The sequence below is a fragment of the Amblyomma maculatum genome, chromosome 3, assembly GCF_055883805.1.
Source record: "Amblyomma maculatum isolate TAMU_Amacu chromosome 3, ASM5588380v1, whole genome shotgun sequence".
NCBI classification, from domain to species: Eukaryota; Metazoa; Arthropoda; class Arachnida; order Ixodida; family Ixodidae; genus Amblyomma; species Amblyomma maculatum.
Genome location: NC_139346.1, coordinates 166010325 through 166033938, shown reverse-complemented (window position 1 = coordinate 166033938; position 23614 = coordinate 166010325). Strand labels below are relative to the sequence as shown.

At 45.5% G+C, this 23614-nt stretch overlaps 1 protein-coding gene and 1 long non-coding RNA gene across 3 annotated transcripts; one reads left to right on the top strand and one right to left on the bottom strand.

Moving 5' to 3' along the window:
- The first annotated feature begins 8280 nt into the window (after positions 1–8280).
- Positions 8281–14109, top strand: LOC146196757 (uncharacterized). Of its 2 annotated transcripts, XR_014706142.1 has the most exons (4): positions 8281–8687; positions 11137–11338; positions 11715–11834; positions 12792–14109. XR_014706142.1 is itself a non-coding variant. In XM_084598508.1 (3 exons), the coding sequence occupies exons 1-3, from the start codon at positions 8644–8646 to the stop codon at positions 11778–11780; spliced, it is 312 nt and encodes a 103-aa protein (XP_084454634.1). In that variant the 5' UTR covers positions 8281–8643; the 3' UTR covers positions 11781–14109. The 2 variants fall into 2 exon arrangements, 1 of the variants encoding a protein (XP_084454634.1); XM_084598508.1 differs by having other exon boundaries at positions 11715–14109.
- A 28-nt stretch (positions 14110–14137) lies between these two features.
- On the bottom strand, positions 14138–19799 carry LOC146196756 (uncharacterized). Its single transcript, XR_014706143.1, has 4 exons — positions 19274–19799; positions 18317–18402; positions 18018–18083; positions 14138–14275 (listed from the first exon to the last, which is right to left on the bottom strand). It is a non-coding gene; the product is annotated as an uncharacterized LOC146196756 (long non-coding RNA).
- Positions 19800–23614: the final 3815 nt, after the last annotated feature.

Genomic DNA, 23614 nt, shown 5'->3' with positions numbered 1-23614 from the left:
TAGCTTTTTTTTAGCGTCGTTTTTTTTTTCTATTTTACTTACCTACAATGCGCAATATCCATTTCCCAAACTTTTTTTGCTGAAGGAGTTTCTTCCATTAGCATTAACGGATTGATGGTCGAATTTTTCCTTATGCTTAAATTTGCAATCTTGTACAGCGGTGGAATACGCTTGTGGTCTGTTGTTCATTTCAAAACCCATGGATTGGAAAGATCCGGCGTTCCTCGGTTCATGATTGCAAAGATCTGTCTTGCAATCAAAGAAACAATTGCAACGAAACATCGTGGATGAAATAGTGAGAATAAGGAACATGGGACCAGGAAGACAGAAAGACAAGTTTGACTCACAACTGACCTTTGAAGAGCGTCGCATTGTCGCTCAAATCAGTTACTGTCTTTGTGCAGATTCAACGCAGCCACGTGTTCAGCCATTTTCAAAGCGTATATCACCGACGAAATATAAGCCAAGCCGATAAAGTCCTGTCGGATTACCCAAAACGCATCCGCCCCTCCTGTTCGTCGTCATTATCATCATCAGCCGGAATATACCCACTGCGTGGCGAAGGCCTCTCCCGTTTTCCTCCAATTAACCTGACCCTGTGTTAGCTGCATCCGCTTGACCCCAGCGAACTTCTTAACCTCATCCACCAACCGGAATTTTCTGCCGCCCCATGCTACGCTTTTCTTCCCTTAGAATTCAAAGGGTGACTCTCAGAGAACATCGGTTTTCCTGTCTTCGTACTGCAAGCCCTGCCCATGCCCATTTCCTCTTTTTGACTTCGACTAGAATGTCAGGAACTCGATTCATTTCTCTGAACCCCTCTGCATGCTTCCTAACTCTTAACGTTACACCTACCATTTTCTGTTCCATAGCCCTCTGCGTTGTCCTCATCTTAAGGAGGAGGAGGAAAAAACTTTATTAAAAAAAAATGTAAACACTCCCAGGAAGACCTCTTAGTCCAGGAGCCCTCTGGCTGTTCCTTCTAGCTTAGCCCGCTCGACCAGCCGTAACTGATCTGCAGGTTGCGTGGCTAGAAGGGCAGCCTCCCAGGAGGTCCTGATCTTAAGTAGAACCCTTTTCGTTAGCCTCCATGTTTCAGCCCTATAGGTAATTACTGGTAAGATACATACACTTCTTCTTTATCGATACTAGTAAGCTGCTAGTCATAATATGCGAGTACCTTCCAAATGTGCTCCACCCGTCTTATCCTCCTAGTTATTTTCCTTTCGTGGTCCGGATCTGCGGTTACAACCTGTACGAAGAAGACACATTCGTCTACCACTCTCAGCGCTTCGCTACCTAGTGTAAACTAGTATGTTGAACATTATCTTAGTCTGGTCCTTGTTCACCTTTAGGCCTACATTTCTGCTTGTCCTGTCTAGGTCATTAATCATTCGTTGCATTTGGTCCCCTAGGTTACTTAACAAGGCAATGTGATCCGTGAATCGCAGGTTACCGAGATATTCTCCATCTACCCTGATCCCTAACTGCTCCCATTCCATGTCTTTGAATACGCCCTCCAAGGAAGCTGTAAATAGCACTACGGAGATTTTGTCTCCTTGCCTAACACCTTCCTTAGTTGGAATTTTTTCACTTTCATTATGCAGAACTATGGTTCCTGTGCAGCCACTAGAGATATCTTCCAGCACTTTCACACATGGCTCACCTACCCCTTGATCTCGCAATGCCTGCATGATTGCTGAGGTTTCGACTGAGTCAAATGTTTTCTCGCGGTCAATGAAGGCTATGTATAGCGGCTGGTTGTATTCCGAGCACTCTTCTATCACCTGATTAATAATATAGATATGATCGATGGTATATTATCATTTCCGCAATCTTTCTTGATCATTTGGTTGATTAAAGTCTAAGGTTGTCCTGATCCTATCAGCAATCACCTTAGTAAACATACCTTGTATGTAACGGATAGTACAATAGTTAGTCTGTAAATTTTCAAGCCTTTAGCGTCCCCTTTCTTATGAATTAAAATAATGTTAGCGTTCCGGTACGGTTCCGGTATCCTCGATGTCATCAGGTATTGCGTATATAGGGAGACCGTTTTTTCTAGCAAGACATCCCCTCTGTCCTTCAACAAACCTGTAGTTACCTAGACCTCCCCGGCTACTTTTTCCCTTTTCATAGCTTCTAAGGCTTTCTTAACTTCGTCATTCGTTACTGACGGGACGTTTGATTGCTATTCACTACTGCCAAACTCTTTATTGCCCTCACTACTTCAGCTACTTTATAGGTCCTTATATATACAGAACTCCACGGCTAAATTGATTATCTTGCCCGTATTAGTAATGACATTGCCCGTCTTGTCCCTCAGTGCATGCAACTGGTTTTTGCCTATGCCTATGCCTTCACAGCTTTCAGGATATGACAGCTCTTTAGAGCATGCTCAATTTTCCTCATGTTATACTTCCTTATGTCGGCTACCTTGCGCTTATAGGATTAGCTTTGGTTTATCCGCCAGTCCTATCCTGTCTGTTGGATTGGAGACTTTCATACTTCGGCGTTTCTTAATCAAATCTTTTGGGTTCTTAGATAGTTTACCTGTATCCTCTCTAACTATCCTGCCGCCTACTCCTACCGCGCATTTAGTAAGGATATCTCTAAAATTATTGTTCATTGCTTCTAGGCTAAGGCCGACTTCCTCGTTTAGCGCTTAATATCTATTCTGCAGTGAGAGCCTGAATTTTACTACTTTCTTCCTCACAATCTGTTCTGTTCCATCTTCAAATCCAGATTATATCGAGACCCTACCATACTGCGTTCCCTGCACGAACCTTTCCGCTTACCTCTATATCCTGTACAATTTGAATGTTAAAAGAAATTATGAAGTTAATTAGGCGCTTTGAAACTCCGCCGTCAGCACCAAATCATTGTAGGCGGCGCATTTCTTCCAACCCATTAGTGGTGTATACCTAAGGTTGAATCCAAAGCCTTACCCGATGAGCGCCGCTCGAGGCCGGCCACATGCAGTATGTACAGGAGTGGCGAGAGTGGACAACCCTGTCAAAGGCCTTTGGTCACATTGATGCAGTCTGACTCCACGTATCCGAACTATGCTGTCACCGAGTTTCCTGCATACAGTCTCCGCAGAGCATCGAGCAGTATGCCAGGCATTCCCAGGGCATCAAGGTGCACAAAGAGGGCAGCAAGCGGCACATGTCATACGCCTCCGTCACATCCAAGAAGCAACAAAGCAGAGATTGCCCCTCTCTCCTAGCGATTTCCGCGCACTGCGTCAGCACGAACTGCCGTCGAGCCAGCCGCTGTAGCCTGAGCGAAACCCGCTCTGGAGCTCTGTTAGAAGACTGTTCGCTTCCGCCAATTCATTCAGCCACTCCTTCACTACCCGTGCGAAGAGGCAGTAAAGCACGCTCGTGATACTGAGGAGGCAGTAGTCTTGAAGATTGTCAGCTGCGCCTCCCCGCTTTAGAATAAGCGCCACTCGGCCTCAACTCGTCTTCTGAAATGGAGGCCCCGTTGATGATGTCACTCAAGACGGCAAGCTGCTCTCTCGAATCCCCGGGTCCTCTGAGCAACGCCACCTGGCGACAAATAGCAGAAATATTCTCAATACCAATAAAAGCGCATTTAAAGCCAGCCATACCCGTCCTGACTTCGTTGCGTCGACGTATGAAGCAAACGCTGCTACAAGTGTTCAAGGTTGATTGCGCGAGGTTGTATCAGCTTCCCAGATTTTGAAATCTCTGTTTTCTTCGGAATATCTGTCTAGCGTTGCAAGGACCTTTACAAAAATGTATGCGATAGCTGTTGCCGGCACCCCTATATCGTTCCATATACGGTGCAGATCCAGGAGGTGACGTCTAAAGAGGGTTAAGAAAATTTCAATCCGTCCTTCAGCGAAAACCTTCTTCTGCCACTTTCACACTAACACGTTGTCGGTTAAGCCCTGGCTGGAAGAAAATGGAATTTTTGTATCATGGACGGCAAATTCTTTGATGTGTCATAAGCATGAAACAATAGACCACATCTTTCTGAAATGTTGGGATGCAGTATTTTCATGGGATATGATCCAGAGAACTCTAAAAAAAAGCCTCCCTCCAATGCCTTTCGGTATCCGTTTTTGCCAGTACATGAACCAGGTGCTGTGCCGTATGGTACTTGATCATGCTGGTCTACATGCATAGTGTATGGAAGACGAGAATGGCAGTTCGTAATGAAAATGCGAATGGCAGGACTGCTATGCAGTACTTCATTGAGCATATTGTGTACATTTGTGATGCGTTGAAATCATTAAGTGTGCCCCCAGACTGGTTACCAATGTTTGACTAGCTGGCTTCCCTCAAACATTTTTAGTTATAATACAAAGTTTTAGTGCAACATTTCTTTTATTTTTTAGTCCTAGTGTGTCTGTTAAGTTATTAAACGGAAATGTGCCTTGTTTTCTGTTTTCTTGTTCTATACTGATGTGGCAGGTAATTAAAAAGAAAGCTGTGGAGCAATTGATTAACAATACTTATCTCAGCACTGACTCATCAGATCGAACACTCTGACTTCAATTTTTTTTCTGAATGTTCTTTCTTTTTACAATTTACAACATTCAAAAAAAAATATTAACATCTCTCCGGGGATGTGTTCCCGTTTAGGTTGCATAATGCGATGTTTTTTTATTCTTAATAGCCGCAAAACCAGCCATGAACAGAGCCAGCAGGTGACCGCACGGCAACGGTTACACTATGCAGTTTTCTTCATCGTAATCATTTCCTGCCTTTAGTGAGTGTATCGTTCAGAGACACCTCTCAGCAACAATCACCGTTCAACTCGCTGACGTACAACCAGTGAGGAGAAAGAAATTGCGGGACCCTGCCGTTGAGAGAACGGAATTACGCGCCTACCACAGCTGGGTCTTCAGCGCTTCTTCGTGCAGGGTGCTTTTAGATTACGTTATCTGACAATCGCAGTTGTCCTGCGAGTTTAGGACAGATTCGTGTATTACGCGGTACTGGGTATGACAAACGATCTCCTTTCACCTTGACCCTCTGCCAAAACCCATTACTTCCGAGCATTCTCCACGTGTCTACCATACGAGCACAGAAAGCGCGAGAAGCGTTGAAACGTTTGGTGGCGTTGACCAGCCGTCCAATCCGATGAAAATGAAGATTGCACCGCGTAAGGCATACGAATGGCCACATGATTAGGCGTGATTAGGTGCGCGAGCTGAACATTTCAAAGGTAGCGCGAGGCACGTGCAGGTGGCATCAGATTACACCACCGTTCACTATCATGAACTACAGTCGTCGCGAAGTCGGTAAGCGGACCTCCCTCAACAGCTGCACATAAAAATGAACTTTACTTTCGCGCAGTTTGGGGGAGTTGCAAGTATATATTTTCCTTGTGATAACTCACCACCAGCACCCGTTGTTTCTCTCTCCTGGATTATTAATAAGATTATACCGCTGAAAGCATATACGATTGGCGACGGGCGAAAGATACACTGATACTAAGAGACAAGAACAGGATACCGAAAGAAAGACCCTTCCAAGACACTTCATGAGAAAGCTTCGATATAATGCGGCTAGTGCTACTGTGCGTTACGGCTGTGAGAAGGAAAACACAGCCCTAACGACGCGGCTAATGGCCATGTAGACAAAAATAGGCTTACTTAGGCCACCAAACGATGCAGCGGATGTTTTGTGGCGGAATTTTCCCGAAGACTCAACTGCCTGCTATCGAGCAGTATGCTCCATTAGGGAAAATTTCAACGAGCCAAAACAGCGAAAATAGGAAGAAAACAATTTTGTCCTATTGAAGCGTGCAGCCTCTCAGCAGTGCTCAGTAAAAACAAAAAAAAAAACAACAAATAAACACGAGAGGAAAAGCCCCATGGCACACACACTCACCACAGAAAGTTCCTTCCTGTATTACCCCCGTGTAAGTGGGACACAGTTTCGGCTTGCGTAAACCATCTTGCCTACACGAAGACAGACTGTGAGTAAGTGGATATCAATGTTTTGCAGCAAGATATTCAATAAGGAAATAGTATAAGCCAGTTAAGCCAAACATAGTTACAGAGAGTCGCGGTTCGTTGTTGTTGCACAGCTCGCCCAGTTCTCAGTTACAGCTGCTATATATCGCACGTTTCACTCAACAAATATTCATTTATATTTGTGATATTTGATATTGATTTGTGAGTGTGAGATCGGGAGTGGAGTTTCATTGCACGTAGATTGTTTCGGGTCATTTACGGCGGCGCGTTCCTCATTCTGAATCAGTGCCCAGAGCTGTGCCTCTTTCCTGCAGTTGAATTTGCATCCCAGCTGACGTGTATGACGTTAAAATCGCCCAGCACGGTAAGCCAGTGTTCAACGACGGTTTGGAGTGATCTGCATGTGTCTGCGAGGACGGGGGATGCTTTGCCTTTCGGGCTGCTCTACGTGTTGATTGGTTTGGTTTGGTTTGTGGGGTTTAACGTCCCAAAGCGATTCAGGCTATGAGAGACGCCGTAGAGGAGGACTCCAGAAATTTCGACCTCCTGGGGTTCTTTAACGTGCACTGACATCGCACAGCACACGGGCGCCTTGCTTTTCGCCTCCATCGAAAAGCGGCCGCCGAGGGCAGCATCTTTGTGAACAGTAGTCGAGCGCCGTAACCACTGCGCCACCCCGGCGGGGTGTATGTGTTGAGAACGTACAAGAGGAACCTTTATGGTTTTGGGAAGAAAATTCTATTCGGTGGCAAATTTGACCTGGGTTTCCTGTATTGCGATGACTGTGAGGACTTTGTGTCAGAGAGACGCAATTTGCAGTCGTATATTGTTTCGTATGGGCTGGTATCCAATACCATTGCCATACTCTAAGTTCCTTATGGTTTGCTGACATCTAGAAATGGTTTGGGGGCGACTGGGTTGGATTATATTCTTGTGGGTAGGAGCATGCAGTTGGTACATTTTGCTCTGTAGTTGATACGACCAACCTTCTCATAAATCCTCCTCTCTTTGCCCTTTCAATAAAACATTTTCATCATCATCATATGTAGTTGAGCAATGAGTTGAGTGGAGTGGAGATATAATCAAACCCAGGGCTACGGAATTGTCAGACGGGCGCACGGCAGCCCATTGGCCACCAATGATCTTTTGTTTCAGATGAATAAAGATGTATTTAATGACTTCGCGATGTTCACGGGACACAACACGCAGTCAAACTTAACGCGATAAAACGCGCTCTTTACCGTGGGTAAATTGCTTCGTAAAGGCTGAGCGTTTCCGTAAACGTCGAAAAAATACTCAAACGACTAAGAACAAGCACAATAACAACGTAAATGCGCATGCTGTACCATGAACTTGGAGAACCTTGTTTAATTTATTAAGTATAGTTTGTCGCGACATCATCTGTACTTTGCTCCCTAGATCTATGAGACGAATTGAGAAATTAAGCGCCCCAAAAATATGCAGAACTGCACACACAAGTGAACCATTACAGTATTTACGCAGTGGCCAAAATATTTTCTTGCCTATACATTGTTGCGACGCCGGCAGGGCCGGAGCCGAAGATAGCGAAGGCCAGCGAGGCGAGGCGACGAGGCACCACGGAAGCGAGGAGCTTTTGGAAAAGGAGCAGTGCAGATTTTTTTACATGATGGTAGAGATTTAGATTTCAGAGAAAGTATCTCAATGTCCCCAGCAATGGCCAGACCCCGGTTTTTCTACACTGTCTTGTCCCTAGGTACCTAGATAGGGAATCCTTTGTCCTTGAGCATTGGCCAATAGAAGAGCACCAATTGGCATTTTTTGCACACAGCACCATAAGGAACCGCCTTCTGGATTTCGTCACGTAGGCCTGACGTCACCAGCTTCCCACTGGTAGACCTGGTCCATGACGCTACGGAAGCGAGGATATCATATTAGAGAGATTTAGCTTACCGGAGACGTATTACGTCTCCCGGAGACGTACAGACGTAGACGTATCGGACGCCTACTGCGCATGCGTGAAAATTGATGTAGACGTATTCGGCTGACACCGGGCAAAACACGTTTTAGCTGTACGTATCGCCCATACGTAAGACGTATCGCTAGACGTACATGCAGATGATGATGATGGCTATCCAATAAAAAAAAGATAGAAGTTATTTGTAATAAATACTTCAAATAATGTCACAAAAATGTCACATGCAGATCCCCCGAAGTCATCATGTTGACGTGTTAGCTGTGTTTTGAATAATTATTAATTTGAGCTCACTTTTAACCACTTTGCCACCTGCAGCAAGCCTGAACAATCCAAGCCTAGTTGCATTAAATCTGTTTGTTTTGGTGCTCACATGGAGGAAGGAAACAACTGCTCGTGTTTGCTGGTGTTCGGTCGTGTGCTAGAATTTGCTCCTGCTATCGGTGCAACCTGCCCACGTTACGTTACATCATGCCGACAGCATCCTTCACCCTTCACGACAGGCAGCTTTTAAGCACCCTATCATGGGATGAAATTGAAGACATGCATAGATTTCAACGGGAGCGCGATATTCCAAAGCCTCGAAGGAACTTACGTGAGCGTGGTACCCTTCAACATCGGCGCCAACAACAACACAGTGTTCAACGGGATTTTTAGATTCTAGAAAGAGAGTCTCTGGCTCCGAGGCACCTTGGCACAGCTCGACTTTTACTTCGGTCATCTACTCTACGGTATGACAAGTGGCTTGATCTGCAAGCTCTTCAGCGATTCTCCGAGGTAAGTAGCGCATGGTGTGGTGGCTGTGGTGGCTTGACGGTTACAAGCCAAATTATTGATAGCAGTGCTTTCTGTGTCGAATAAATATGCCCGCCGAAACATGTAAAGCAAAGCTGACTGGCTGTGGCGTTTCAGTAGTCATCTTTGAATGCGAATTAGCGCTAATCCTGAGGTTCAGAGCTTATCAAAACAGTCTAACACTTGTGCGACCGCTTTCAAGCGGAATTAAAGAGATAAATTCCTTGTGAGAAGCGGGGCGGGATGTCGTATCATCCCGCGTGCACACTGCTACGCACTCTCGCGCTACTCATTGCACATCATCCCCATCAGCTTCCATGTGTGCATGAACGCTACCGAGCCTTCTACTCGATATAACTACGTCAAAAACCTATCATTTTGTAGTCGAAAGGCACCAGCGCTCATGCTCCTAGGGATGATTGCATGGGGCCAATGCTCTCTGGCGCGTAACGGCGTTGTGTCGTTTCTAGCAGGCGAGCAGTTTTGGCTACTGTAAAACATCAGTCACCGAACGTCTGCTGTAATCATTCATTTTTTTTTTTTTTTTTTTTTTTTACGTCAATTAACTTAGGCACACTTGTGCAAAGGCATATATATATATATATATACCCCTGCTCTCCAACTCGGTTGTAGAGCTTCGGGAAGGTGCCCTCTTGTCGACATCAAATTTAGTGAAACTGTTTAACGTCCCGAATGCAACCAGTGCTATGCTGCTTTTCTATCTTGCCTACTAGCACAGCATAAGGTCATCAACATAAACACTAGCACACTTACAAGTCAATATTTTTTTTTGATTAAATTAGGGAAGTCCACGGAAACAAAAACTGAGAAATACGCAAAAGGTTGTTACCAGCACAAGTTATTTTTTAATTTGCTTCATGTATTAGAAATACTCAACATAGAAATTTCATAAAATTTTATGCAATAATTTAAACAATGTAAGCAATTTTGGATTTGGCCCTTATCGATATGAAAATCTATATTTGACCCTACTTTGAATGAAATTTGTTTCAGAGTCGTTTCTAGTCTCTTTGTGAAAATAATACCTGTAAATGATCATATTGTGAATACAGCTGATGAAGAGTTGTAATATTCATTGTCACACAATCAGCAGCACTGATTTGCTCTAAAGTGAGCAAATAACTGCTTAGTGGGCTTCTGCTTCAAGCAAAGATGTGAGGCTATTTTCTATTGGTAGAAATTAGTTGGAATGTGTTTAATGAAGAGCTATTTTAATTCGGTGCACCATTGTATTGCCGGGGAATGGTAGATGCACATAGGATGCAAAGCGACAAGACAGCGGCAAATATTGTCGTTTCTTGCCAGTTTCGGCTATTTGCTTATGTTGCTAAATGCAGAAAGCCGCTGCCAACAGGCTAAACTAAATGTAGTCTTTTATAAGTTATTTTGCGAGCTTTATGCACAAACTGCTTCGTCTGCTGCAGGCCTATGTTCCCAGTGTTTTTATCTTCTGGCTTCAGATTTTCCTGTGATCTCTTCATATCCTAGACAGTGATAAGGAAGTAGCTATGGAGAAGCAATAATTGAATTTACACTTGCAGTAGTCCACCCTATCATGCTAAAGCTGAGAAAGAAAGCTGTCAAGAATAAAATAGAATTGGCTCATTTCCATCTGCACATCAGTAGAATCTGGCTCATTTTTGATTTGGCACATGATTTCTGTGAAATTCCTGGTCTTTATTTATATCCTTACTGTGTCAAACCGTTTGCAAAAGTGAGATGTATATATGGTCTTTCAATTAAAAAAAAAAAAAAAAAGAAGAAGAAGAAAATAACTAGTGTAGGTTTCTGAATTTCGCTTGCTTTGAAAAAAAAAAAAAAAAATCAAGTGTCGATGATAGTGTTGAAAAAATCCGGGAGCACTGCGGAATCTACACTGCAGAAATGTGAAAATCTAAGCGTTGCTGGTGCACACAATGCATCACGTTTGCTCTCATCATTATGAATTAAATGCACAGTCATTATCATTGCTAATGTCATCACTGCTAATTCCAACTTCATTGTCATCGCTACTGTAGACAAGGAGAATTTTGATGTGTGTTTCACGATCCCGAGCGTTGCACAGTTGGCTAAAGCGCTCGGATGGGGATGCGAGGGATAGAGGTTCGGCTCCCAGCGGAAACAGGATTTAAATTTTTTCTGATGGCATCATCATAACGTCATTTGATTGACAGCTATAGTGTGACCAAACAAACCAATGCCGACAGTATGAGCCATTAAAGATTTTCACCTTAAAATTGATGGGCCTGTACGAGGTAACGCTAGTGAACTCTTCCAAAAGCAATGCAATAAGTATTATGCTACGGCACAGTAAAGAAGGTGCACACTGAAAGATTATTTTCTCATGACCACTTTATAGGGACTCTATAAGCGATCGTTGCTTGCAGCCGCTTCAATTTTTCCTCTTCAGGCGGTGCATGCAAAGGAAGGCCCCCGTGCTCAACTGCTGGGGTTTCATCATGGCACAGCAAGGCAAATTTGTCGACCCTCTGTGGCTCAGAAGGAGGACTTCTCTGGGCACAAGTGGAGCCTGTGCAGAAATATCAGGCACTAATGTGTACCAATGCCATAGTCTGCCAGTGGGCCATTTAAAGGCAGGCGTCACGATGCAGGTAAGCCTGTTCAGTCATGTCTTCATTGCAGTAACTAGCTGTAATATGTTTTCCATATTCAGGGGAGTCCATTTCCAAATTAAAGCCTAACATCTCTGCTGCGAAAATTCCACAAGTACTTTTATATTTTTTGAGTTGGTTTTTGGGAAAGGGTACTCAATGACCCACCTCATGAAAAACAGCTTTTCATCTGTAAAGAAACGTGGCACTTAAGTATGTGATGCAAGATTGTGTTAGCATGTGGCATTTTATAAATTTGTAGGAAAAAATTGTATCTAAAAACTGGCAACTGTAATTACATCTCATTATACAAAAAGAACAGAGGCACCTGTGTAGACCCGCATTGGTTATATTTTTAATTCTTGCTATCTTTTAGGGATCCTCAAGGAGACGGTGCACTTTGAGAACCTGCAGAAGATCACCATGGGTCATAAATATGTGATCTATAGTGATGCAGCCTACCCCCGATGGCCTCTACTCTACAAGCTGTTTGGAGGTGCCGTACTGCAGCCTCATCATGTTGCCTTCAACAAGGCAATGAGCAGTGTTAGGAAAGCTGTAGAGGAAGGGTTTGGCAGCATAGCACGGGATTTTGCTTTTATTGACTATTTCAAGAACCAAACTTTGAGATGGTAACAGGTAGGGCGCGTGTATAAAGTTGCGCAATGAACTGCCGAACATCTTTGTACAGTTGTCATGTGCCTATGTACTTTGTCTTGTGTCTGCCTCAGTTAGTCAGTACCTTGTGCCTTTTCAGACATAAGTGTCGGCCTACGTCCTACGGTCAAAAAATTTGGAACATTTTTTTTTTTTTAGGCTTACTTTCTCAGTAAAATATAGACAAGCATGGCAAGCAGTGACCTTCATAGTTGAGGCATTTGTCAACAGTCACAGAATTCATCTCTGTTTTCCTTACAGCAATAATTGCAGCATGCAGTGGTGCATATCTTGTAAATAGGGTAAATGCACTAGGAAACTTGGACATCAGAAACAAGTGGACAGGAGGCTTGCAGACTCACAACTGGATTTACTAAGTAAAGATGACACATATAAAGTGCACAAAACCGCATGCTCAACGCTATACTTTTGCTTGCTGTATATATGTCCTCTTTCGGTTAGTAAAATACAGTTGTGAGCCTATGTGCGTCCATGTCCACTTCTGTTTCTGTTGTCCGTGTTTTCTAGAACAGTTACTCCATTTCCGAGATGAGCATCACTGCATGCAACAATGCTACCCAAAGATTTATGCTGTTCATTTGTTGATGCTGTTATGCCGAGATGCAGCTTTATGAATTTTTTTTTTTTATGCGAGATGCTGCAATATTTATCTCGATTGATTGCAGCAGTGCATGACTACTTTCTCGTTGTTCTCGTCTCACAGTGTTCAACATGACATGGTGTGTGCGTGGTGGCGTTTAGGGTGGCGTGTGATAGTGTTCGTGTTCAAATGCAGGGGTTTTTGCCTGAGTGTGCAGCGATATGACAGCTTCGGTTTGCCATCTCGCTACTTGGCGAACTGAAAGGACGCGATGACTTTGGTTCGGCGTTGTCTCCCATGCTCCTTTGACTGCGTGACCGTCTACCGGTGAACACCCGACAGCTGCGCTCCGGACCAACGGCTTCACTTGTTCCCAACGCTAACTTCGAATTGTTAGTGGCACGAGATGCTTGTGACTGCAAATATGCACTAGACCACCAGTCTGAACGCTGTACTTGAGTTGTGCTGCGTGGGCCGTCTCCAGTGTTTCACCCAAACGGTTGTGTGTGCATTTGTGTATTGTCTAGATTAAGGAAAGGTGGCATCTGAGTTATAAAAGTGTCTGTATGTGTGAAGTGCCATCTGCTTTGGCGAACCACCACAGCTTGTCTTTGTCAGGCCGTCTGACGGCTTCAGCGAGAACCTGTGCTACCAGATGCAAAAAGTGATGATGCCATTTTATGGTTTTTCACTTCATGCAGCTAATTTACAGCTCATATATTCATTGATCGCATGTGCTGGTAGAGTCATTATTCAGAGTTTTCTGTACACTACTGAGTTAATTGTACTCTCATTGAGCTGTCATGTTGTCGTCATGCCCGAGACGCTTTGCATTGTAGCCCCATCCAGTAGTGTAGCCAGAGCTCGAGTTTTACCAACGTTGGCATCAACGAATGCCGCAGATGCCCTCTCCCTCTGTTTCTGCACTCTTTTTTTTTTTTTTTCATAAACTAAAGTCACCTTTGAATCTCCTAGATTTTAACCCTGCAAAACTGTGTCTAGTCAGGCCAAAGCTATCACGCATATTCTTCTTTTCTTTTTTTTTGCAGCTGTGGGTTTCGTGGACCCTGAAAATCGCTTCGTGAGCCCTTATTTGAGAAACACTGACCTATGATATGCTTTTAGCAATTACCACTATGTGACGAAACATTTTGAATTTCTTTTGGTGAAGTGGTGACCACAGGCCACTAACAGTGTTTTCAACGTTGTAGCTGAGGCTCACTTGAGAGAGCACATATATTTTTTTTTTCGAGTCATTGCATATGTTTACAATTCTAACAGTGCAAATATTTCTTAAAATATGCAATTTAAAATTAGTGTAATGCCCTTTGCAGATAATTTTGGACCTGTATTTGCAAAACTGTAGCCTTAGCTACTTATGCACCATAAAATGCAAGAACAGAAACACACCGACAGCATTTGTGTTGCAAAAATGTATTTGGGATTTATTTGGCAAAGTGAACATGGTCGAGAGAGTTTTGGACAAAATAAACTGGTGCTATCTGCAATGTGATATAGTGCCAACATAAATAACTTTCATTCTTTCATCAGCGCAATCAGCATCTTGTCAACTGATTGCCAAGATTTCACCAGCTGATCTTCACATGTCCATCTTCACACGGGGCAGTGTTCTTCACCATGTGCTGCATAAAAAATCCGTGTTGTATTCTTCTGCCTTCCTGGAATGAAAAGGTGCAGTGTTCACAGAAATTACTGTAAAATTAAAGCTGTTATGAGAAAGCTGGAGGTTGTTTAAATTGCTCTCCAGCTGGTATTGCAGTGAATAACTACGCACATGATTATTCATGAAATGTCTGGGCATATGGCATACCCCTATATCATGGCACAGAAGTGCAGCAGTCTCCTCTTGTGAATGCACCTATCGGGGGTGGAATTGCCGCTCCATTTGCTCCATTCTGCTCCCAAACTGCTTTTCCTGCTCTATCCTGCTCCAAAATGCAATATTGCTCCAAAACTGCTCCAAACTGGCTGTTTTAATGTTCTACCATCAAATTTAGTGCAACACGCAAACAATGTCTTTGCACCAGTGGCAAAGATATAACGCATCTAGCACTGGCCTTAATACAAATGAAATTTTTGTAAGGGAAGGAAGCATGTGGCATAATAAATATTTGTTTGCAAGTAAATTTAATATGAGTCACTGGCGATTGGAGATAATTGCAAAAAAAATGCACTGTGCATGTGCCGTAGCACCTCCTCTCAGCTTTTTGAATCGCCGGTGGAGGGAGAAGCAAGAGCAGCAAGCGAAGCAGATAGGCGCAAACTACTGTGAGTCGTTCGGAAGGAAACTTGTCCGACTGGAAAAACCACATGAGTTATTCTAATGGTTGTGGTCTAAGAACAAGCAGGCACTTATCGAGCCTCTTTTTCAGTAACAAGCTTGTCGGACCTACGGCAGACAAAATCATACTTGAATCGTTATGGGTTGGTACACCAAAGATGTCACTCACTAGGAAGCGTCTCAAGAGTGTTGGAAAGCCATACAGGGCCTATTGCCAAGATTTAAAAAATGAGCCCCAGCATTGCTCAAGCAAATGATAAAACTATTGGAAGGAGGTAGTGAAGTAAAAATGCTAAGGCTACCCTTCAGTGCTATCTACATTTCCTGAAGGCACTACTGACCACTGCTCAGAAATTTATCAGCACAGGCATAGGATCAAAAAGGGATATGCACAAGATAGAGAGCAGAAATGTCATGTCCATTAATCTGAGCTCCATATTAGTGGCATTGCTTGAGTGCATTGAAGTGGTAAACTCGACATTTGAATCTGTCAGGTCAGAATAGGCGACTGCGTTAGGTCACAAGGTCACACTAGGTGTTCAGTTATAAAGCACACCAGCAAGCATTTTGTTTGCTGCTAGTCTGTTCCAAGTTGTTGGCCGTTGTCTTGTCAGAAATGAGTGCGAAGTTGGAGAGGCATTGAACTTGCATAAAAAGGAAGAGCTCATCTTTTTCTGTCAGAAAGAAAAAAACAAATACTACAATTATCAGAGGCATTTGACCTTAGGAACTTGCTTCAAAACATAATTCAAATGCTCCAAAACTCTTGTCTCATTGCTCCAAAGCTGCTCCAAAACTCTTGTCTCGCTGCTCCTAAAGCTGCTTCAAAATGCTTGAGCCTGCTTCCACCCCTGACCTATGTATCAGACCCATTGATGACTGTCTTTAGTGGTAATGGCACATACCCACGGCGGATAAAAAGGCCATGGTATATAGCAAGTACAAAAGGTTCATGAACAAGCAATTGAGTATTTTGATAATTACGAATCTTAAACTAGAATTTCATGAAAAAAAAAAAAAAAGAAAGGAAAAGAAAAGGCAGTGAATCTCATTGTAGCAATCTACCTGGTGTGATTATATAGTTGTGAACAGAATTGCACACAGGTTGTAGGGTATATCCTTTGGCACTTGCCCCGAAGGAGAGGAGAATAAACACAAATAGCATGCCTGAGTAATCACCATTTGAACGATCTAACAGTCACTAACAGTGTTTCACAAGGATGCCTGCTTTGGCCACTGTTGTTGAAAGTGTTCATCAAAGACATTGCCCACATCAACATATCCATTAAATTTGTCGTACATATATAGGGTGGATCTGGTACATATGATATGGGCGTGTCCAGAAATCTAAAATATAAATCGAGAGACAAAAAATAATTTTGGGAAACTACTGTCGAGCTCACGCCCTGAAACTCTGCTAGGTCTAATCCGACTAGCTGACGTCGCCCATGTCAAAGGACTCCAGGCCGTCATCTTTGCGGATAAGTTGACACCTATCTTGCGCCTGTTGGATATTTATTAGTTTTGCCACCACCACATGCAGATAACTGTTCTATTATGACCGGCACAGATGCAGACACGTTGACAAAGCAAAGCAAAGCCTTCCTGTTAACATTATTGTTGTGGCTTCAATCAAACAAACTTAATATAAATTGTTCAAAGACAACGCTAGTTATTTTCCCAGAAAGAAATTTTCTTTTTAATCGTGCTGTCAGCAATGAGAGCCGGAACATTACAATTGTAGGCTCGCAGAGAATACTAAGTGTCACGTTAAACAGCAATCTGTACTAGGACTTGCCTGTTGCTGGCATATGCAAAAGATTTTCCATGGTATTTGATGTTATTTTATGTCAGTGAACGCTCCTTCTGATGCACATTGAAAACAAATTGAATCATTTTTTCACATCAACCAATGCATTAAGACCACAGTGGAGGGTGGAGTAAACAATATAATTTTGCCATCCTTTTCTTGAGGATAAATAAAATTCACCAAATGGGTAATTGCAGTAGAAATGTCTCTATAAAATATTACTTCTGAGCTTTTGCATTGATTATGCACATTATGCTCTTAGGTCATGGTGCAATGACCTAAGAGCTGGAAATGCATCACACGTCCAGGCAAACATCACACAAAAGTGTGAAGCCGCAAAAAGAAAAAGCATGTGGGAACTTCCCACGCTTTGCCCGATGATGAATACATTCTGGAGAGGGGTGCCTGAGGGCACACCACACAGGAAGATACGGTGGCTGTTTGGGAGAAGGGACATGGCCATAAAACCATTACACTGATCCATTAGTTGAGTTCTACAGATGCTGTTTTGATCCGCTGTATGTGACATCAGACATGCCCTGTGTTTTTCTGGCAGACAGACTCCTTGTTCGACTATTGCAATGCTATCGAAGTGAAAAAGGAAGTTTCTATGTCTCCTCGCCTGTTCCCAAGGTATGACTGCAAGAACATTGCTTACCAATACTGTTTGATTGACTGGCTGATTGACCCAGAGAGATGTGCCGTGTTTTATTGGCCAAAGTTCTGTGAGAGGGCTGGATTGATTGTTTAAAGGCTTCTTGTGGAGTAAAAAAATACTGGCCCTGGGCAAGAGGCTCAATAGTCTATCATTGCTATGAACTTGCTTTTGACCTTTTGCTGTTAAGACCTTTGAAGTATGTACATAAGTCTGCGGAAGTGCAATCAAATTTCATTGTTTTTGTTCTCTCATCTTCGAAATGTCATTCTTCTCTCAAACCGAAGACTCAGTCATGCCACCAAATGGAGTGTAGGTTCAAAACAGTCTGAGACAAGCATAACAATACACAAAGCATTGCGATGGTCTCGTGAGTGTGCACCATGAACATGAAAATTTGTGAATAATTTGTTTTCCTACTCATTTATTTCATTTATCGCTGCTTTCATAGACCATTGCATTTTGTATAATGCACTGTTGCTGCTGCTGGTCCGTGCATAGATTTGGCATGAATGCAAAAGCTAACAACTAGGTTCTAGTGCAGTTGTACTAAGCAGTCTTGAGTTTTAAACTACAGTAAGTTGCTAAGGCATTGAGATAAATAAAACTTTTTACAAATTGGTGCTGCTCAAAATAACGTAAATATGTCCTCACCCCTCAGGGGCACTGACTGCAGGCTTGGTGTTGACAGCAGCGGCTCCACACTGTGCAGACTTGTGGCTGTGCCATGGAAGCAAGCAAACAAATGAAAGAAATAATTATTTCTGCAGCCATGAGATCTTGGGCTGTTTTCCGGTGCATAACAACATGCACGAACTTACTTTAGCACTCTGGCTAGACCTTGTACACAGCAGTAAGAGAATCAAGACTGAGCATTGCAGTGCTTTGTAAATAGCTGTAACATGTTCAACAAGAACATTGAAGAAAGTAATATAAGAAGTGTTGTCGCTTACTATTCTGGGAGTTGTAATGATTGCTTTCATCATCATGTGTCTCTCTGGGCACCATGTCATTCAGGCACTTGCAGGCTCATTTTCATCTGAAAGGGAATAACCATATGAGACACAGATGATTGGTAATTAACTTGCCAACATAATACAGGATGTAATTGTGCAGCTGAAAGTTGCGCCAGGACACTAGAAAAGTGCCACGATGCAGACACTGTTGCCTTCATTCAATGCAATGGTCCTTAACAAGGATCCTTTTTTAAGTTTCAGGTGTTTTTATAACACAATGAGCAAACCAGTTCAGCCTCTGCGACTTGTAAATGCTAATAGGACTTCCAGTGCCTGAATGTTTTGTCCAACAGCATAAAATATTGGCGCACTTCATTTCACGTGCTGACACAGGGACACAAGTTCATAAGCTTGGGGCGAAAAAAAATAATAATAAAATAAATGACCTCTTGCAGTATTTGGCTTTGGCACTGCATTCAGCATGTGCTGTTAGTTAATGGTGCCAGACAATTGTCTGAGAAGATAAATTAAATCATCTTGCAAACAATTTTCATTTATTGTGGCTCCTGGTGGCTGTGCACATTTACATGCACATGTAAACAAAAGCAGCTACACGACGTGTATTATATTATGCAACTCGAGCCATGCTTAGCAAAAATGCTGAAATATCATGTATCTAATTCGCACAACCTAAGTGGCTTTTTACTTTGCGCTGCTATTCCCCAGCAATCGACTAGGCGGTGTTCAGACGGGCGGGCCGTATGTATCGTGTGAAAGCATCATCCACCATCACTCCTACTCGGAGCGCACGCGATCGGCAGGCGCCGAGTCACTGCCATTCCGAGCTACTCGAAAGTGCCGTTTTCGTCACATATGATAACTAATTGTTCCGCTCGGACAGTCCGCTGTCCAGTCCGATCGTCTGAACAGAGAAGGTAGTGAGTAGTGACTTACCAGAATCTTTTTTTTTTTTTTTTTCTGACGCTGGATGGCTTGCAAAGGCCTTTGCGAACGCCCTTATTGCGCAGCGGAGCGAGCGCTCGTTCGCCGTCGGCGGATCCCTAGAAATCGTTGCAACTTCTTTCGACGGCGCCTTCTCCCTGCGCTGTACAGTGTACAGGATGGTGGCGATCTCGAGCTACTTGCTGGTCGTCCGCCGCACTGAAACGCTTGCGCATGATGTTTTCTTGGCACGGCCGGGGCAAGGGTATTACAGCATTTGATGACGCCAATGTGAAAACGGGAGAACTATGTGGCCCGTTGCGCACAGCAGCACTCTACAAGCACTCGTAGCACCACCCCATCGGCGCTTGGCTTGGCTGCTGAAATCTCGTGAGATCTCGCGAGATTACGGCAAGCTGGACGTCACGCGGCATACGTCTCCGGAGTACGTCTCCAGCGCCTGTACGTATCGGTAGTTTTCACGCATGCGCAGTAGGCGTCCGATACGTCTACGTCTGTACGTCTCCGGGAGACGTAATACGTCTCCGGTAAGCTAAATCTCTCTATTGTCGGCGCGTCTGTTCTCTCAGGCGTACTCTTGGTAACTGTAAACCGACCACAATGCTGGGCCAGCGATGCATGCCTCTTTCTTCCACCGCTGCCCTTGGGAAAAGCGTAATTTCGAAGGCAGCCTCCCGTAGTGCAAGCAATTGCAGAAAATGAATATTGAGATGCAAAATCAGAAGTGATCGAAGCCCGCTTTCATTGGGACAGTCGTGTGTGCTAGGCCAAACAATTAAGATACGACAAACTGTACAACTTTGCAGCGACCATCAACGGTTAGATCATGTTGAGACAAATTATGGCTGCGATTCTTTTACAAGTACATGGGTCTCTACTGCCTTATTTATATTTGTGCTTTGAAATACGTACCTATAATCTTTAACGGGTGGTTTAGTTTGTAAGTTCTGACGTCCCAAAGCAATTCCAGCTCTGAGAGACGCCGTAGTGGAGGGCTCCGAAAATTTCGACCACCTGGGGTTCTTTAACGTGCACTGATATCGCACAGCACACGGGCGCCTTGCTTTTCGCCTCCATCGAAAAGCAGCCTCCGTGGCCAGGACTCGATCCGGCCGCATCCCTGAATACAGCAGTCCAACGCCCTAACCACTGCACTACCTCGGCGGCGATAATCTTCACACTGGCGACTCGCGGAGGTCGCGCGACACGATTCGTCACGGAGGGGGCGATTAGCCACGGAGGGGGCGACCCTAACGAGTCGCCATGAAGTCGCTCGCTGACCGATTTCTTGCGTCGCGACTTGAAGTCGCAAAGCTACTGAGCCAATCCGCAGCGCTTCTGCCTCCTTCCAAGGCGGGAAAATTCAAGAGTGCATGCGCGCGTGTGCATGATCGACTTACTGCGCCCGCAGTTGTTGGGCACACATATTAAGGAGCACTGCGAGAGTGAAGCGTACTAATTCACGTTTGTACTCGTATCATTTGTCATGTGCTTGACGCTCGGGCATGAGGCGATTTCGTGATCTGCTATTTCGCGAGAACGCTAACAACAGCGCACACACCACCGCCGCTTCCGTTTTCGTCGAACTATAGCGCGTTGGCGGTCGAAACAGTCCTAAACATGGGAATAACCATAAGATCCAGTTCTTCGCTGATAATTTCACATATTCATAACCGAAATGAGTCCGAATTGATCTACTCCGAGCGCGGTAGCAGAAGCCGTAAAGGCGCGAAAGCCGGGCCTTCGTTCAAACCTCGTTCGGAGAGGGGTTTGTCGTGAAGCGAGTTGCATTCCGATGTGAACACTCCCTGTTGATCGACGATTGTCGCCGGTCTCCCCCTCCGTGACGAATCGAGCCGCGCGACCTCCGCGAGTCGCCAGTGTGAACCAGCCTTTACTTGGGGGGAGATCGCTGCAGCGCGTTGAGCTTCCACCGCTTTGCAGTTATCGTCCTTGCGAAGGTGGTAAGCCTTCAAGTCTGCGACGTGCAGCGGACCGCCGGTTTCTCCGCTCGTCAACAACTGCAGCTGGTAGGTGGGCGGCGTATGTATGTATAACTTTATTAGGGAGCCGGCAAACGACGGGTTAACGCGTCGTGACGCTGGCCAAGCGTCTACCCGGGGTTAAGCCCTACTCTGCACTACCTCATTTGACCCGTTTGTGGTGGGTGTGAGGCTTGTGCTTTTCGAGCGCACCCCGGGCCTGCTGGACGGCCCATAGTTGCATGTCCTTGTCTGTATTCTGCACAGCATCTTGAAGTTCCGGCGGGTATGTCCTGGATGCAGCTTCTGTCGGGAACCTGGCACAGTCCCACATGATGTGCCATTGGTCCGCCGGACCCACTTGACATACACTGCACATATCACTCGTGTAGATGTCTGGGTGGAGGACGTGTAGCATTGCCGGGGCTAGGAGTGACCCGGTTTGCATTTGCCTTAGGATGACCGCCTCCTCCCGACTAAGTGCCGGGTGAGGCGGCGGCATTGTCCGTCGAGCTAGGCGGTAAAATTTTGTCACTTCCTCGTAACTGGTCATTCTGTCTTTTGTTTCGAACCACCATTCGGAACGGTCCTTCTCGGGGGCGCGGAAGGTAAGCGCTCGCGCCGCCGAATGGGCCGTCTCGTTGTGATTCGGTGAGGATGCACAATCTCCCGCGTGCGCCGGGAACCACTTGATGCGGATAGTGTTGCCGCGGTCTTGAAGCTGGAGCTTACTGATGATGGCGGCCGCCGGCGCGCACACTCGCCCCTTGGCAAAGTTGCGCACAGCGTTCCTCGAGTCGCTGAGCACGGTGCGACACTCGGCCTCCGAGATCGCCAGAGCGATGGCAACCTCCTCGGCGTCTGTGGCGTCCGTGCACCGCACGCTCGCTGCCGTTGTTTTGATGCCGGTAGCCGCCGCGACGGCCACTGCCACGAATCCTTCTCGCTTGTATTCCGCAGCGTCCACGAACCGGGCGTGCGGGTCCTGGGCGTGTTGCTCGACGAGGACTTTGGCCCGCGCCTGCCGCCGTTCTTGGTTGTACTCGGGGTGCATGTTTTTCGGGATGGGGTCCACGTGGATGTGGGCCCACGCCTCATCGCTGATATCGCACGATTGCCGACTGGGAGCTCGGGGATTGTAACCCAGGGACGTCAGTATGCTGCGGCCTGTCTTGGTGGTAGAGAGGCGCTCCATTTGCGCCGTGAGCTGCGCCTCGGCTATTTCTTCTAAGGTGTTATGGACGCCGAGCTGCAGGAGCCGAGCCGTACTCGTGGTCCCCATTAATCCCAGCGCCGTCTTGTAAACCCGTCTGATCAGCGTGTTTATCTTTGTCCGGTCAGCGGCCTGCCAGTTGAGGTAGGCCGCAACGTAGGCGATGTGACTGATCACGAACGACTGGACGAGGCGCAGAAGACTGTCTTCACGCATGCCTGCCCATCGTGTCGAGACTCGGTGTATGAGCCGGATAGCGTCCATTGCCTTGGTGGTGATCTTGTTGATGGTCTCGTCGTTGCGGCCGTTCTTGTTTAGTAGCAGGCCCAGGACCCTGATCTTGGGAACTTCGGGGATGCGCTGCCCCGATGCAGCCACGATCTTTATGTGATCGCACTCCCGAGGGGGAGCGCGTTTCCGTCCCCGTTGTAATGGTGTGAGGACGAACAGCTGGGATTTGGCGGGCGAGCACACTAGGCCTGTGCCGTTAAGGTGTTGCTCGATGGCAGTAACAGCCTCTTGGAGCTGCTGCTCAATGCTGGCGTCGGTGCCGCCTGCCGCCCACAGGGTAATGTCGTCGGCGTAGATCGTGTCCGTGCCGTAACTTCGAACGGTCCAGCCTACTTGTGCGCTAGCGACACGGTGAAACCACGGGCTGCGTTACTAAACGGGTGCGTTATTTTCAGTACCAGGTCTCCCGTGTTGAAAACGACGTGACGACGACCTTTGCTGTACTGATCCGCCTGCTCCATGCGCCCGACATCAAGGTTTGCACGGGCCGCGCACTGCGCTGCCTCAAGATGCTCGCGGAGATTTGCCGCATACTGCGTAAGCGGAGGGTGCGTGGGCCCCGCCACGTCAGGTAGGGCATTCTCTAGCGGAAAAGCGATCTCTTTCAAAAAATTAAAGTAAGCGGGTGCCATACCCACCGACCTGTGCTGCTCAGTCGTCGCGACCAGCATACTCTTAGCATTCCGATCCACTCTCTTTGTTATGTTGCTCTGAGCGTGTTAGAGATTCGTTTTCCTAAGGCAGATTTGAAGCGCCAGAGAGGAATCCAAAAAGACTTTGCTTGTAAAATACGAAGCAATGACCTAACCAATGACAAGGCGCCGCTTGGCGGGAGGAAGAGAGGAC